Source organism: Suillus plorans (assembly GCF_016647745.1).
Source record: "Suillus plorans strain S12 chromosome Unknown HD556scaffold_16, whole genome shotgun sequence".
Classification (NCBI taxonomy): Eukaryota; Fungi; Basidiomycota; class Agaricomycetes; order Boletales; family Suillaceae; genus Suillus; species Suillus plorans.
The window spans coordinates 413,784-427,688 of NW_024537400.1; the positions used below are offsets into that span (position 1 = coordinate 413,784).

Here is a 13,905-nt window from a genome sequence, read left to right on the forward strand (position 1 = left end):
CGTGGAAATGTCACAGAATTCATTACATGATGACCACGTGACAATGTCGCTCCTCTTGCCTGAACTTCTGAACTTTCAATTCGACCATAACGAATACGGACATTTCCACTATGTCGATGTCTGCAACTTGTCCCCATGTTCACGAAATATCTCGTTTGAGAGAGCCAAAACTAAGCCAGTCAGTTCATAGGGAAGAATGCACGCAATGTTTTGATAATCAGGTAGGTCGATTAAGGAGGCTGATACACAATTCCGGAGTTCACGCCCGTGCAGGATGGCCCTAAGGGCATCGATGTTTGCTTGGTGTGCTTCAATGGATCATGTCTTGACTCAGATCGCCACCATACGCGTAACCATGCCCTCCGATCAGGACACTCGTTCACTCTGAATGTCAAGCGCATCCCAAAGAAGAAGGTTTCGAATCGCGTGAGTGGCGACGCATTTATGTGCAACGTACACTAGAACCATGCTAGGCTGATGGAGAGGAGCCACCGGCTAAAATGAAGAAGCTTGCCATTAATGAGGAACGCGAAGAAGACAAATACGAGCATACGACTGTATTCAAGTGTTGGAAGTGTGATCTGCAAGACGGAAAAGAAGTAGCGATTGATGTTGCAAACGCAAGTGTACTCGTCTGCTACTCGTCTGATCGGCATCGTTGATATTACCGCCACAGACAAAGCGTCTAACTGATGGTATCATGCTATCGCTTTCTTCGGCTCGTCAATCGGAAGTCAAAGCTTGGGAAGAGGAGATTACGGCTTGCGAACACACACTTTGCTTGGAGCAGCTCCAGAGTGGAACGATACCCCAAGAAGGTAATATCCAACCTCCTGATTAAGAATGCATCTTCATTCCAATATTAGGTCTAGCGCATTGCGCCTCTTGCGAGCTTACTTCAAATCTCTGGCTTTGCCTTACTTGTGGTGCTCTTGGATGCGGTCGTGCTCAATTTGGTGGCACTGGCGGTAACGGCCACGCGCTAGCACATTTTAACACGACCCAGCATCCTGTATGCGTCAAACTTGGAACTATTACACCTGAGGGCGGTGCTGGTTAGTCGTTATCTCTCGCCCTTATAATATGTATCTGACCCGATTTCCAAGATGTATATTGCTACGCATGTAATGACGCCCGTGTTGACCCAGAGCTTGTAAACCACCTCAGTACCTTTGGTATTAATGTCGCGGCACAGAAGAAGACCGAGAAGAGCATGACTGAGCTTGTGCGTTATTGGTGAAAAATAATGCCATCGTCTCAAATCTGACCCTCAAACCAGCAAATCGAGCAAAACCTCCTGTTTGACTTTTCCCTCACGGCCGAGGACGGTTCGGCACTTCAACCGATCTTTGGTGCTGGTGCTACAGGTCTTAGCAACCTCGGAAATAGGCATGTTTTCCATCTTTTTTAACAACTATTTTCACGACGATGGCCCCTCATAGTTGCTATATGGCCTCCGTTATTCAGACACTGTTCTCACTCCCTCTTTTCCAAATCCGTTATTATGGTAAAGGACCTTCGGGCACAGAGTCCCCCTATGTCTCTCCGACAGCAGCTGCTCACTGGGAGAATTGCACTCAAGCCCTCCCTGCAGATTGCCTGGAATGTCAGATGTACAAGCTCGCTGATGGATTACTCAGCGGACGATACTCTAAGCCTCACTCAGATCATGAACAAGGTATGTTGGAAGACGAGATCCATCATAATATGATCTATGTGTATGACATCTGACATACGCCCCCGCAGCTCCGACTGACGCTCTCGCACACCCAACACCTGAACATACTCCTTGGCAGGCGGGCCTGAAGCCAGCAGGATTCAAGGCTCTCGTTGGTAAAGGCCACGCTGAGTTCTCCACCATGCGCCAGCAGGATGCGGAAGAATTCTTTAGTCACTTGTTGACGGTACTTAGGCGATTCAATCATTCAAATACTCGTGGCGTATCAGGTACCAGAGGGTTGTCTCGAGTATCACTTGCGCTGATCTTGCATAGGTCAATCTGAACCGACCGAATCGTTTGCCTTTGGCCTCGAGCAACGTCTCCAGTGCCAGTCCTGTCACAGGGTCAGGTATCGCGTGGACACGATGGATGTCCTTAGTCTTGGTGTACCCGCTCACGAACTCGCTGATGGCGAAGCGGATACGGGAGCGGGAGAACAAGAAGCGGGAACTATCGGTGTACCAGACGAGAGTGGTCCTGGAAAGAAGCGGTACCGCTCTGTTTCTTTGGAACAGTGCTTGAACCTATTGCTCGGACAGAGTGGACAAGAGGCTCTGGAGTACCAATGTGAAGGAGGCTGCGGAAAAGTGAATGCCGTCAGGTATGCGTATGCCGTTCGGTCTACCCAAAGGTTGACTAAGACTGGACTTAGGCAGATGCAGTTTGCTACTTTCCCTGACATTTTGGTGCTGCATGCAAAGAAGTTCCAGCTTGTGAACTGGGTCCCGACGAAGCTAGGTAAGCTTTTGCAACCTCGATGTCTGATACAATTTCAACATCCCCGAATCGTAGATATACCTGTGATCCTTCCAGAGAACGATGAACTTAATCTTGATAACTACCTCGGGCACGGACTTCAGTCTGGTGAAGTGGAGTTACCAGATAGTTCTAACACTTCAGCTCCTTCGCAGCCCGAAGTTGACGTCGAAGCCCTGTCTCAGCTTGAGGCTATGGGCTTCCCGACCGTCAGTTGTCAGAACGCCCTGAATGCAACTGGCAATGCTGGGGCTGAAGTTGCAATGGAATGGTTAATCATGCACATGGAGGACCCAGGTATGCCGAAATGAATCCACTCGAAATTTTAGTTGATGAGATTTTCCAGACATCAACGTACCCATCCAGACAGCAGGATCAGGAACTGGTAATGCACCAGAACCACCCGCAGAGCAGGTAGCGATGCTTGCTGACATGGGCTTCACAAACGCGCAAGCAAAGAAAGCGTTGAGGGAGACCGTGAGTTTGTTCTGGTTTGTTTTGACTCTTATTCTGATAGTGTTGTAGGATGGAAATGTAGAACGTGCCGTCGAATGGCTATTTAACCATCCCGATGACAGTGGCAAAGACAACCCACCCGCTACCTCGTCATCAGAAACCAAAAAAGCACCACCTGGTTCATCGCGCTTGCCTGCTCGATACAGGCTGAAAGCCTTCATATCACACAAAGGTCCTAGCGTTCATTCTGGCCATTATGTCGCACACATCCGTATGCCGAGAGGCGATGCGATGGATGTAGATGGTGCTGTCAGCGATTGGGTGCTTTTCAACGACGAGAAGGTTGTGCGAGCGGATGAAACGAGCGTTAGGGATCTGAAGAAATTGGCGTACATGTATATTTTTGAGAGGGAGTGAAAGAAGAAACCGGGGAAGAATGTTAAGTTGTCCAAGAGACCAAGGACTCAGATGTATTTCTAGTTTACACGCCCTGCATTGGAATGTAGAGTCATGATCAACCAATTTCTTCATCTCGCCAGGTTAGATCTCGGAAAATTCTTTGCCTTGTTCGCGATCGTTGACACACTGAGTCGCACTCTTGCCGTCAAGTCATGACGCCACATAACTTGCGCTCGCAGCGTCGACCTTTTCGGTCATGAAAATTCTTAGATCGCCTTCGAGGCGTTCTCGCTGCTCAGCTGGGTCAAGTCGGTACTTGCAGTGCTAGCTGTTTCAGAAAAAAATATTTACAAGGAGACACTTTTGAAAACTGCATTGATTTTTCGTAGCTCAGAGCAATCGAACTATTGATGTAATCTTAGCAGCGACTTCGAGGGCTGGAAACACTGCCACACTGTCGTGTATGTCAGGGGTAAAAAAATACCTCGACACATGTAATGTTAATATACAATCCAGTATGGGTGGTACCGTATAACTATGAATGAATGGATGTACCCTCTAGAAGACCGAGGGAAAGTAATGATGAATGTCAAAGTATCAAGTGAGCGTAATGGTATATATCCACGAATAATGGTACGCAGTACGTAGGCTATATCTAACAAAGGGGAGCTACAACCATAATCAAAACTGAGTCACAAGTACTATGCAGTCTCAATAACCTCTAGCTCTAGATGATCCATTGTAGATGAGATTCCGACTGGTTGAGAAAAAACCATCCCCAAGCTGATTACAACGTCATCCTGCGATTCGCTTGTTTCTCGTAGATTGAACAGTATGCGTGAAGAAATAACGCTATACACGACTGCCTGCGGGCTCCTCTGACTCAGCTTTAAATATAGAGTATACCATGATATTATTTACCTATAGAAAAGAAAAGTGTATGGTTCCTAGACAATCTGATCAGAGGCTCATCTTATTACCAGAAGAAATTTGCTCACAGGAAGCACAGCAATGCCGATGCAATTCACCATCGAGGCCACTGAAAAAATTAAGGTATTGTTCTTGATAAGAATCTACAAGACTCACGAGCAATGCATAGCACATAAATCACACCATCCCGATATACATTAGTAACCAACGGTGTAGTATTCTGTCGGTAAAATTTGAAGCGTTTGTGCAGTATCAAGGACATCAATACTGGCGGAAGTTAGCCACTGGACGAATCATGGAAATGCTACGTACAAAGCTGATAGACCATGCCTAACCCATAAGCGATACTGACGTATTCTTCCCCCTCAAACACATACGCATCTGCAACGGGGTGAGCAGAAGAAATTTGAAGGGGGGAGATACAGACCTCCAGGTTTACTTGTCACGACGTATATAATTGTTAGCGCAACGACTATTATGGCCTAGAGTGAAGTGTAATGTTTGAGCAACAAAAAGGTAGCTAAGAGGAAAGATCAGGGTTACGGTACAGAGCAATATTATGGCAATTAAGGTCCTGACTCCCCATTGACAGAACGCTTGTGCCCTAGCCACGAGCATAGCTAAAAAGGAGTCACTAGGAGGGAAGAGATTTGACTTTAAGTTGACTCTGACCGTCAGCAGCAGCAGCATTACAGGTGCTCAGGGCTAGAGAAATTATTGAGAATCAAAAATAGTGGGATTATTGTATACGCAACTGCCATTTATAGCAATGTACATTCCAGGATTTCGCTAGAATATGTCATCAGGGATATAAACTCAGCCAAGAATTTAGACGCACAATTCCTCCTGAGTCGAGGATATCTATTCGAGGGTCTCATCAGTGAGGAGCGAGAATAGACAAATTGTCCCGAGCACTTACAATATAGGTACATAACAATGGTTGCAATCGGTGTATAGCGAGAGATCACAAAGGCTATCCTTACGATCCCCCATTTTCTCCCCCATGTCCAACGGACCTGGTATAAAGTCAATTTTGCACATAGCCATCAAAACATACTGACCTCCGAGTCGAAAGTAAGACAATAGTCAAAAAGCTGGGGGGAAATGGTCATGACGTTGCTTGTCATATTCGTTCCTCCTTACCAAAGCCGCTATGGATGCAGCTGTCCGAGGAATTCAGTCGTGCAGAACGAGTACGAGTGTAGTCGAATTACCTTGAACATACTGACTTCGAGTGAGCAAATGAAGCACGAAGCCGACAGGTCACTGGCACACTGTGCGAGTGCAGAGGACGTACTGCAAAAGTAGTTTCACGTCCCATGAGAACTACGTAGTCACCCATCCTGAGCTATGAACTTGAAGGAACGACTCTCTACCGCGTGGGGAGACCAGAGTGATCGTGACAGTGGGGATTTAGCAGCGTGCGTTCGGCGATTTTTTTCTTCCGTTCATTTTATTAGTATGTCGATCGATCTGATTCATACGCCGTAAGTTGGAAAGAGGTTAGTCGCATTAACGTTATAGTCATTGCTATTGTTAACGTTGACTTCTTTGTAACGTTGACTTGTCATGTTAATTCTCTCCGTCAAACTTTCAATTCGCGATGATATTATGAATCAGAAAGATCCACATATGAACAAAGTGAACGGGCTTACCGAGTAATCCGGGGGTTCCAACTTTCCAAGGGGTAACAAGACTTTGTCGCCGAAGCAGTAACAACTTGTCACGTGAATAAAGGGCAAACGGAGTTTGAAACAATCGGGATCATGTGTATCTCCTCGACGTACTAGTACTATTATCCGATTCGAGCGATACAGGTCCGCTCGTGATCCGATCGTGATCGGTACGACACAGTATATTATTTTTTCCGGGGAACGGATGATGTGGAGTAGTCTCTTGCCGTCACTTATAGCAGTGCTTCCGTATATTGCAGCATATTTCCTGACCACAACCCCGGCTACTCCCGGCGTTCCTCAAGAGGCTGTTGTGACTACCCCTCGCTCAACTGTCATGCAGGCATCTACAATCATATTTTCTGGTGCTCCCATCACATTTAAAGTTCGTCTACAACAATTATTGACCAGGTGGTACGTTCACAATATCATAGTACTAGTTGCATCAGTAACATACGCAGCGTGTCATCGACAAAACTGCATTCTTTTCGATTCATAGGAATGAGGGAGTGTTCTATAAATGGGACTGGCCTCCGGACTCGAGACCCCTGTCACCTGTGAAGGGTCATTGTTTGCGGTCAGGTGCAAACAACACGGAGGCTGCATGCGTGCTGCATTTTCCAGGCGACTGCCGCGGCTTCAAACGAGACATCATAAAAGGCTAAGTACTCAAAGGGATTCGCTTGAATGTTCAGCCTGCATATTCAAGATCGCGTTCCACGAGATCTAATCATGCATGAAGACCCCATCAAACTTGTGAGCGCTGGCACATCGAAAATTCTGAGTTTTGCATCAGAGACAAGATAGACAAATTTAGCTTACAGCAATATACATCGAAGCCGAAATATAAATCCTTTCACAAAACTACATAGGGACGGAATAGTGATTGGGGTGATTCGAAACAAATACTCTCTTAGACTTCAGCCGTGGACTGGAACCTGAACGCACAGTCAACCGCGGTACACGCATCTCAGACAAAGAATTTTACCCTGAAACGGTGAAGTCACTCGTCAGCGGAGGCACTTTAGTCGACGGGGCACTGTCGCTATTCGCAACGAATAAGACTGGTAACACATACAAATGAAGAAGAAAACAGGAAAAACCTTTCGAAAGTGGTCGAAGGACGGAGGAGCGCAAGGACCACTTGGCTAGATGCAATCGTGCTGCAAATGAAAGTAGGTCATGCATCTAAACGGGAAGTCGCAACGAGAGTCCTGACCAGATGCATGCCGCTTTCCAAAGGTCAGCTACAAAACTCAGTCAAATCATGGGCACATACCAGGCGTTGAGAATATAGAATCCATGATAGCTGACGATACAGAGTGAGTGTGCGTTTGCAGTGCAGCGAAACAGTCTTACGATTCAGGTTCAGAATATTCAGGGTCTACAAAGTTTGGTCTGCGACAAGCCTGTAGGAGAACAAGGAACGCACCAGTAGGATAAGGTTTGCTACCAAATTGAGGACGAAGTATACCACCCCTTGTTTCAGGAGCATTTTCCATAGCGGAGAAGATGATGGCATCCTCAAAAGTCCAATAACTGTGAAGACCAAAAGTGCCAAATCATACAACATGCCTACACCCGAGGTACTGATTATCACGTATCCATTGATCATAAATGCGACATGCGTACCATATATGATCACCGCACTAGTATATGCAGGTTTGACAAAGCTGATCATGCACACCCCGCTTCTGGTGGACGCACGAGTGGTTACAAGGACTAGGAAATGGTTAGACAAGTGACAATAGAGGGCAGCAAATACGCACAAAGAGTGAGCATTGTCCAATGACCTAGTGAGAAGAGGACTAGCAAGAAGCGCAGCAGGTAATTGGTTTTCCAGATAAGCCACCTACATATATATACCATTAGATTGAGCATGATGTGAGCAATGATCAAGGGTTTACGTTCTGATCATCAGATTTGTTGTGGAGCAACCGATGGCGGCGTTTGTCGCAAACTAGGCAATATGGTGGTAAACCAGCAACCTCGCAGCTCCCGTGCTTACTGTGGTGATTAAATTCATGCCTAAAATCGAAGTGAGCCTCCTGGAGGAAGATTAAAATTTATAAAACGCTCACCCTGACAATCAACGATTGTGTGAAAGGGACTAAATTGTGCTGCGCTGACGAAGGCCGTTAGTACGTTTGTCACTTTTTGTATGTCGGCTCACAGCCGAACTGTCGCAATCAAGAAACTAAATCTAGCGACAATGTACGAGAGCTAGGCATGCGTAAGTGGCAAGCGTCCACTGCATCTTCGAGAATGCGCACCAAAGGCCATCGGAATGGAAGCTTCCTCCGAAGTAGTGCTATCTCCACATGTGAAGAGCATATATATTCCCAGCTGCAGACACAGACGCGGACTAATTAGTTCCATATTTAAGGCATTACAACGCGCAGCACTCACCCGTATAAGCCAAGGATAGCATACAACAACTGTGCTGAAAGTGTCCCCAATTTCGCTTCGAGGTCAGGATCGTTCCAGTTCACCATAGCGAGAATTGGGTAGAATGAGGTCGTGGCGGGAATGGTACCCTACTGATTAGAAAATTTTCGGCTTATCAGGACTCAATGTAGAATATGTACATACACACAAGTCTCCCACATCAACGTTTTCAACCCTGTGGAGCCTCCGCGGTAGCCAATAATATGATGCAAGCACTCAAGATACCCATGTCTTCAGATTTGCGACCCTTAACCCTGACCTTGACCTTGGCGCCATTAGACCACAATAGATTCGTGTCAGTTGAAGGTCGAAGATGAATGATACAGTCCCACCTGGAATTGCCTCCGTAAGTGCCAGAGTTCGTGCATTTATAGAAGTAGCGTCTGCAACTAGCAGACCATCTTGGTGGCTTAAACGTCAAAGGCAGGGTCAATGCAGAAAAATGGCCACGAGTTTGTTTAATTGTCAGGCACGTAAGAAAGACCTTTCCTTGCTTAAATCCATTTTCAATCATGTGAGTTGGGATGGGATGGCATTTACACAGCTACGTCATGACGTTGACTTGACATTTTACACAGGGTATTACAAGGCCGGAATTGGCACGCCCCAACGAGTCACTCACTTAAATTGACAACAATTGAGTAATAACACATATAGGTCGAGAATTCTCACTTACCTGATGCCGTGCGCAACCTATTCAAGCTCTTATGCCTTATATTAAGGCCATGGGCCGCCAAAGTTGTGGCTTGAATACGGACTACTTGGTCCTTGCACCGCGCCGGACCGTGACTCCGAGTAACAGCCATTGAACATCTTGTGGCAAAATCAGAGAATGATTATTCCAGATAGTCGGTCACGATTATTGTCCTAGTATGCTTCAGTGCAATATCAGTAGAGCGTTTGTCTTAGTTTTGCGACAGCACGGGATATTACTGCAGAGCTGTTCGCAGAAGAGGATACTGAATATTGTGACCCTGCATGATCAACAAAGAACTTGCTCATTGAAATGTAAATTAATACTTCCCCAGTTGAACTGGAAAATATTCAGGATGAAATACAATCGCACCCACGTGTAAATGATCATGGGAACCTCAAGCAATAAGCTGAAGTGGATGGACACAGGGAGGCAGAGGTGCGCGGGCATCAGTAACATCATCGTGGCCGGCGCAATATTGACTGGCGACCGCGCAATAGCATTTGTAAATTCTAGAACCGAACGTTTTGGAAAAACGCACAAATAAGTCCGGCGGTACCCGGCTGGCCTACGACGGCGAGAATTCATTGTGATCACTGCATGATTTGTGATGCTGTCGAGTCGGCCGTGTACAAAAGTCTCCCGTGGTCAGACTATTAGAAGGAAGACAGCTGTGCCTTCAGACTAGCTGAGGCCCTCAAAGGAACGACACGGAGCGGGTACACGACCATTCAGCTTGTCGGGAATCGGCAGTTTTTCTCAGGGTGCTCTGCCTTCTGATTACTAAGCACGAGCTTGACAGACTGTCAGAAACAGGGAGGTGGCGTGATAATAAACGCTCTCCAGGAATACGTGTGAGGCGGCGGAAAGGATTGATGCATACAGCTACACTATCTCTAGTATTCTGATGTCCATTAAGTAGCTAATAGAAGTCATGTCTTTAACTTGTGCAATGATATCATAATCGGATGCAATCCTCTTGAATTCTCCATCGCGCTGTCGCGCTAGCAAAAATGCACTAAACGGCTGTCCAAGGTTGACAATCAACCGCAATACTCGCGAGTCAGGATCTGGATAAATCGCCCCAATTTGTGCAGCAGGTGAATCGTGCAACGAAAACTCGGACACGGTCCAATTGTCCACGCTCGATGTATTGTCGGCAGTGTCGTGCAGCTCGAGGAGATGTCGACTCCATGGACGAACGAGCAAGATCGTCTGCCAGGCGAGCGGCGGCCTTGCCGGTGAGAACGGGGTAAACTTGTGCTCTGTGGTGATCTGCAGGTTGCGAAGCCCGTCTGACTTGACTTCATACGTATATGTATCCTGGTCACGGCGTGGCCTCCGCCTGACCTCTGTGACCGGGAACACAATGCAGGGCAGATGCAACCGGCGGTGTGCGAAGCGGGGGGCGCTCAGGCAGTCAAGCGTCTGATATAGTTGTGAAGCCGACTGTAAAGCCACAACACCTCGCAGTAAAGAGACCGATGACTGAATCTCATTTTCGGATGGAGATGACAGCTTGGATGAGGGAGCCTCGTATGAAGTGATGTCGGCTGGTAGACAGCTGTTGAACTCTGATGACTTTCCGACCCAGTCCAGGGCAGTAATATCGCCAGACTGAGCTATGATTTCCTGCAGGAGCCGCCCAAGCGCGTTCTGCTTCTTCTCGGTATAATCAACATGCAGGCGGACGCCAAAGACGCCGAATAATGAGTATGCGACGTCTTCTTGCAGCGTGGTAGTACGTGTCGACGCCCACTGAAGTTTCGCTCGGGCGTCTCTCATCCCGGGACAGAAGGCCACGATGGTTTGTTGATCTATGCCCGTCGCATTCTCTAACTCTTGCATGATCGCGACGGAATCCTTGTGATTGGGAGTGCGATCGTCGAGATAAGGAGTCCAATCATTCTGATAGAAGAGAATGGCTTTGGGAGCGAGGAATTCTTGCACCGTCCATCCGCGGGTGTTCCAAGCGCTCGTTGCCAGCGACTTTGACAAAAGCGGAACATCCGAAAGGTATACGACTGTGAGCGCGGAGTGGTGATACCAGGCAAACATGGACTTGAGCGATGCTTGAAGCTCAACATCGATGTTCTTGTCAATACAGCACGTGTCACTCCATGCCCAGCGATACCCCAAATCACGAGCAGTTTTGCAGAAAGACTGCAACTTCTTGATGCCGCCAATTGGATTCAACTTATAGACGACCTTTCCCTGGATATCTTTCAGCAGTGGCTCCTCGCCTTCCCACCTGTGCGATAGCATGGCATATTGGAAGTATGTCATCACCACTTCTTCGATGCGCTTCATTTGTATATCTGGATGCATGATTGTTGATGATACAAGCTCCTTATACTCTATGCTCGTTTTGAAGGTGCGTATCTGTGTCTCTCGATCGCATAAGAGACCGGTGGCGGTGTCGAGTACACGCAGTGGAGCATTGTCAAGTTGAGCATTGATGACCTTTTGAATAGCACAGTCCACTTTGGATGGGTTGAGATACTGCTGGCGCAACTCTGCAGAAACAGTTACATGAAGTATGTTGACGCATGAACTCTCCGAGGCTTACTTCGTGTCTCAGTGTCAGGAGCATTACTTAATTTCGAGAGCATCGCTTTGAAGGCCGCAATAGCTTCGTCATAACGTTGTGCGCCATGAAACGCTGCATGCTCCAACTCGTATCCAATATGAGATGAAGGGTTCAGTTGGATGACCTGTGTATCACCACAATAAGTATGGGTGATGAGACAATAAATGCCATGCACCTTTTGCGCATCAAGAAGTGCTTCCGTCCATAGCGTTTGTCCCAACCTTGCCTTGCAGCGCTTTACAAAGACGGCATCAGATCCAGAATTCAAGCGGGCAGTATCTCTATCGACAAGAAGGAGGGCGCTGCATTCTTGTTTGAAAGCTGAGTGAAATGCGGGGTGAGGATATATAACCTCGGGTGACACCACTGAAGACTTGCCGTTGGACCATTCAACGCAGCTGGCCTTCGTTGTTTCATCGATGTTGTCCATCATGTATCGGTATGATTTGACAGCATCTTGGAGTTTACCTGCCCGGAAGAGTGCATGACAACGTTTCTGGTGTGCAGTGAGCCACAATGATTTGAGATCCCAGCCAAAGAGCTGAACAAGGGACTCAGTTATGAAAAAAAAATTCGGATGCGTATTCACGTACCACCACCAAGTCCTCATAGATAAAATGAATGGGTGAATTCGATGAGAGAGCACTCGAGTTGAGAACGGCGGTAAAATGGTCAGCGGCTTCTTCGTGACGTGCGCCATCCAAGGCTTTGATTCCGAGTCGAACACGCAGATATGCCTGATGTGCGAGTTGTAAAGATGAGTGTAGATAAACAAGTGCGATGATACTTACTTGCACGACACAACACCCGAGAATATCAACATTCAGACAACCGGTAGTAAGTTCATTGAGGAGTAAATCTGCCTCATGATATTGATCTGCATTGAAGAGGGTAATGACCTGAAATCTGCGATGAAGTAGAGAGTACGTGAGGTAAATGTAATATACCTTGATCAAGAGCAGGAAGTGGAGGATTTTTGGATCTTGGTCAGTGTACATTGATGCAACATCAAATGCTGCCCTTGCATCCGGGATACGGCCTTTTCCACAGAGGGCAATGCCCTTGGAGATGTACCCTGTCAATGAGGGCTGAATGCTAATAGACTGTCACTGTCGAGTTAGCCTTTTGTAGTAAGGGCCCATGATCAGCGCGTGAAGCTCACCTTAACTGCATCCTGAAGGGCGTTGTCCCAGTCGTTTTGTCGGGCCAACACAAATGAGCGGTGGGCGTAGGAAGTGTGGCTGTTCACATTGGTGCTGATATCTTGCGTGAGTAGACCTTCGGCAGTAGATAAGTCTCCATCTATACATGCATCGCGGGCCGTTGTGATGGCGATAATCTGCAAGAAACATTCGAATTGTGACATATGAGTCAAGGACGGAAACATGCCTTCGGATGGAAACCCTGAGGTACTGCCCACTCCAGGACCATCTTATCCCCACCTCCGCTGAGGATGTGATTGCCATTCACGGAGAAAGTGGCGCAGAACGACCTATATGAGTGCTTGAATATGGAAACGGTCTGTTGGTCTGAGAGCGACCAGAGGCGGACATCAGTGTCATCAGATGCGGATGCGACAAGTGTGCCAGCGGGATGAACGACAATGACATTAATTTGGCTAGAGTGGCCCATCCAAGGATCGCCGACCTGCTGCCAGGTTGCTGTATCCCATTCGCGTATGGTAGGATCAGAACTACTGCCACCTGTGAGAAGGCGTGTACTATCAGGTGTCCATGTGAGTGACAAGTTGCTTCCACTGTGACCCTTGAAGGACGCGACGTGTTCCTTCGTGCCTGGATTATATATTTGGATATTCTTGCCTGTTGCGATGGCAAGAAGTTCTCCAGAGGGCGAATACCGTACACAACGGACATTTTTATGACACTCAAAGTCAATTGGGTCTCCTTGTTGCTTCCAGGTTTTGGTGTTCCACAATTTCGTCATTCTGTCGTCACTTGAAACAGTGGCCAGCACTGTTCCATCAGGAGAGAAATCCAGTGAGGTGATAAAATTGAAGTGGGCTTCGATTTTGGTGAGGAATTCGCCAGTTTCTCCATGCCAGACGATGACGTCTCCGCTCCAATCACCGCTTACTATCAATTGCCCATCTCGTGATACTGCCAGTCTCCACACTCCATTGCGATGCCCCTTCATCTTCTTTAATACAACACCTGTCTTTAGGTCCCATAGGCGAACCGTCTTGTCCCATGAGCCCGTAACCATCCGTCGTTTATCAGGC

At 47.3% G+C, this 13,905-nt stretch overlaps 4 protein-coding genes across 4 annotated transcripts; 1 reads left to right on the forward strand and 3 right to left on the reverse strand.

The window, feature by feature from the left end:
* Positions 1 to 51: 51 nt before the first annotated feature.
* On the forward strand, positions 52 to 3,469 carry HD556DRAFT_1356550 (uncharacterized protein). The gene is made up of 14 exons (XM_041302501.1): positions 52 to 221; positions 274 to 426; positions 474 to 620; positions 677 to 818; positions 867 to 1,055; positions 1,107 to 1,225; positions 1,280 to 1,389; positions 1,443 to 1,678; positions 1,747 to 1,947; positions 1,994 to 2,321; positions 2,373 to 2,458; positions 2,513 to 2,773; positions 2,823 to 2,953; positions 3,002 to 3,469. Exons 1-14 carry the CDS (start codon positions 111 to 113, stop codon positions 3,347 to 3,349), a joined length of 2,562 nt encoding a protein of 853 aa, XP_041162533.1. The 5' UTR covers positions 52 to 110; the 3' UTR covers positions 3,350 to 3,469.
* Positions 3,470 to 4,032: 563 nt separating this feature from the next.
* HD556DRAFT_1535152 (uncharacterized protein) lies at positions 4,033 to 5,992 on the reverse strand (the record flags this gene model as incomplete). Its single annotated transcript, XM_041309590.1, is given in 16 exon segments — positions 4,033 to 4,218; positions 4,238 to 4,252; positions 4,330 to 4,370; positions 4,418 to 4,528; positions 4,574 to 4,642; positions 4,689 to 4,743; positions 4,805 to 4,881; positions 4,934 to 4,966; positions 5,017 to 5,050; positions 5,100 to 5,122; positions 5,181 to 5,277; positions 5,323 to 5,355; positions 5,405 to 5,424; positions 5,487 to 5,535; positions 5,559 to 5,851; positions 5,917 to 5,992. 15 exon segments carry the CDS (start codon positions 5,601 to 5,603, stop codon positions 4,033 to 4,035), a joined length of 888 nt encoding a protein of 295 aa, XP_041162534.1. The 5' UTR covers positions 5,604 to 5,851; positions 5,917 to 5,992.
* An 888-nt stretch (positions 5,993 to 6,880) lies between these two features.
* On the reverse strand, positions 6,881 to 8,676 carry HD556DRAFT_255445 (uncharacterized protein). Its single transcript, XM_041310040.1, has 9 exons — positions 8,344 to 8,676; positions 8,208 to 8,280; positions 8,108 to 8,157; positions 8,016 to 8,059; positions 7,943 to 7,962; positions 7,842 to 7,894; positions 7,704 to 7,786; positions 7,294 to 7,656; positions 6,881 to 7,243 (listed from the first exon to the last, which is right to left on the reverse strand). Exons 1-8 carry the CDS (start codon positions 8,427 to 8,429, stop codon positions 7,319 to 7,321), a joined length of 747 nt encoding a protein of 248 aa, XP_041162535.1. The 5' UTR covers positions 8,430 to 8,676; the 3' UTR covers positions 6,881 to 7,243; positions 7,294 to 7,318.
* A 1,205-nt stretch (positions 8,677 to 9,881) lies between these two features.
* Positions 9,882 to 13,037, reverse strand: HD556DRAFT_255574 (uncharacterized protein). The gene is made up of 8 exons (XM_041310041.1): positions 12,835 to 13,037; positions 12,614 to 12,727; positions 12,458 to 12,565; positions 12,260 to 12,403; positions 12,045 to 12,207; positions 11,842 to 11,987; positions 11,646 to 11,790; positions 9,882 to 11,592 (listed from the first exon to the last, which is right to left on the reverse strand). The coding sequence occupies exons 1-8, from the start codon at positions 13,030 to 13,032 to the stop codon at positions 9,962 to 9,964; spliced, it is 2,649 nt and encodes an 882-aa protein (XP_041162536.1). The 5' UTR covers positions 13,033 to 13,037; the 3' UTR covers positions 9,882 to 9,961.
* Between the last annotated feature and the right edge of the window lie 868 nt (positions 13,038 to 13,905).

Coding starts and splice junctions, on each gene's coding strand:
- HD556DRAFT_1356550 (XM_041302501.1), top strand. CDS start 111: ATGTCGATGTCTGCAACTTGTCCCCATGTTCACGAAATATCTCGTTTG. Junction 1,390..1,442: donor CTTAGCAACCTCGGAAATAG/GCATGTTTTCCA, acceptor GGCCCCTCATAG/TTGCTATATGGCCTCCGTTA. Junction 1,948..1,993: donor AAATACTCGTGGCGTATCAG/GTACCAGAGGGT, acceptor GATCTTGCATAG/GTCAATCTGAACCGACCGAA.
- HD556DRAFT_255574 (XM_041310041.1), bottom strand. CDS start 13,032: ATGTCACAATTCGAATGTTTCTTGCAGATTATCGCCATCACAACGGCC. Junction 11,988..12,044: donor CTGCGTTGAATGGTCCAACG/GCAAGTCTTCAG, acceptor CATTTCACTCAG/CTTTCAAACAAGAATGCAGC. Junction 11,593..11,645: donor TCCTGACACTGAGACACGAA/GTAAGCCTCGGA, acceptor CTGTTTCTGCAG/AGTTGCGCCAGCAGTATCTC.
- HD556DRAFT_255445 (XM_041310040.1), bottom strand. CDS start 8,429: ATGGTGAACTGGAACGATCCTGACCTCGAAGCGAAATTGGGGACACTT. Junction 7,963..8,015: donor CACAATCGTTGATTGTCAGG/GTGAGCGTTTTA, acceptor CTTCGATTTTAG/GCATGAATTTAATCACCACA. Junction 7,895..7,942: donor GCATGAATTTAATCACCACA/GTAAGCACGGGA, acceptor CATATTGCCTAG/TTTGCGACAAACGCCGCCAT.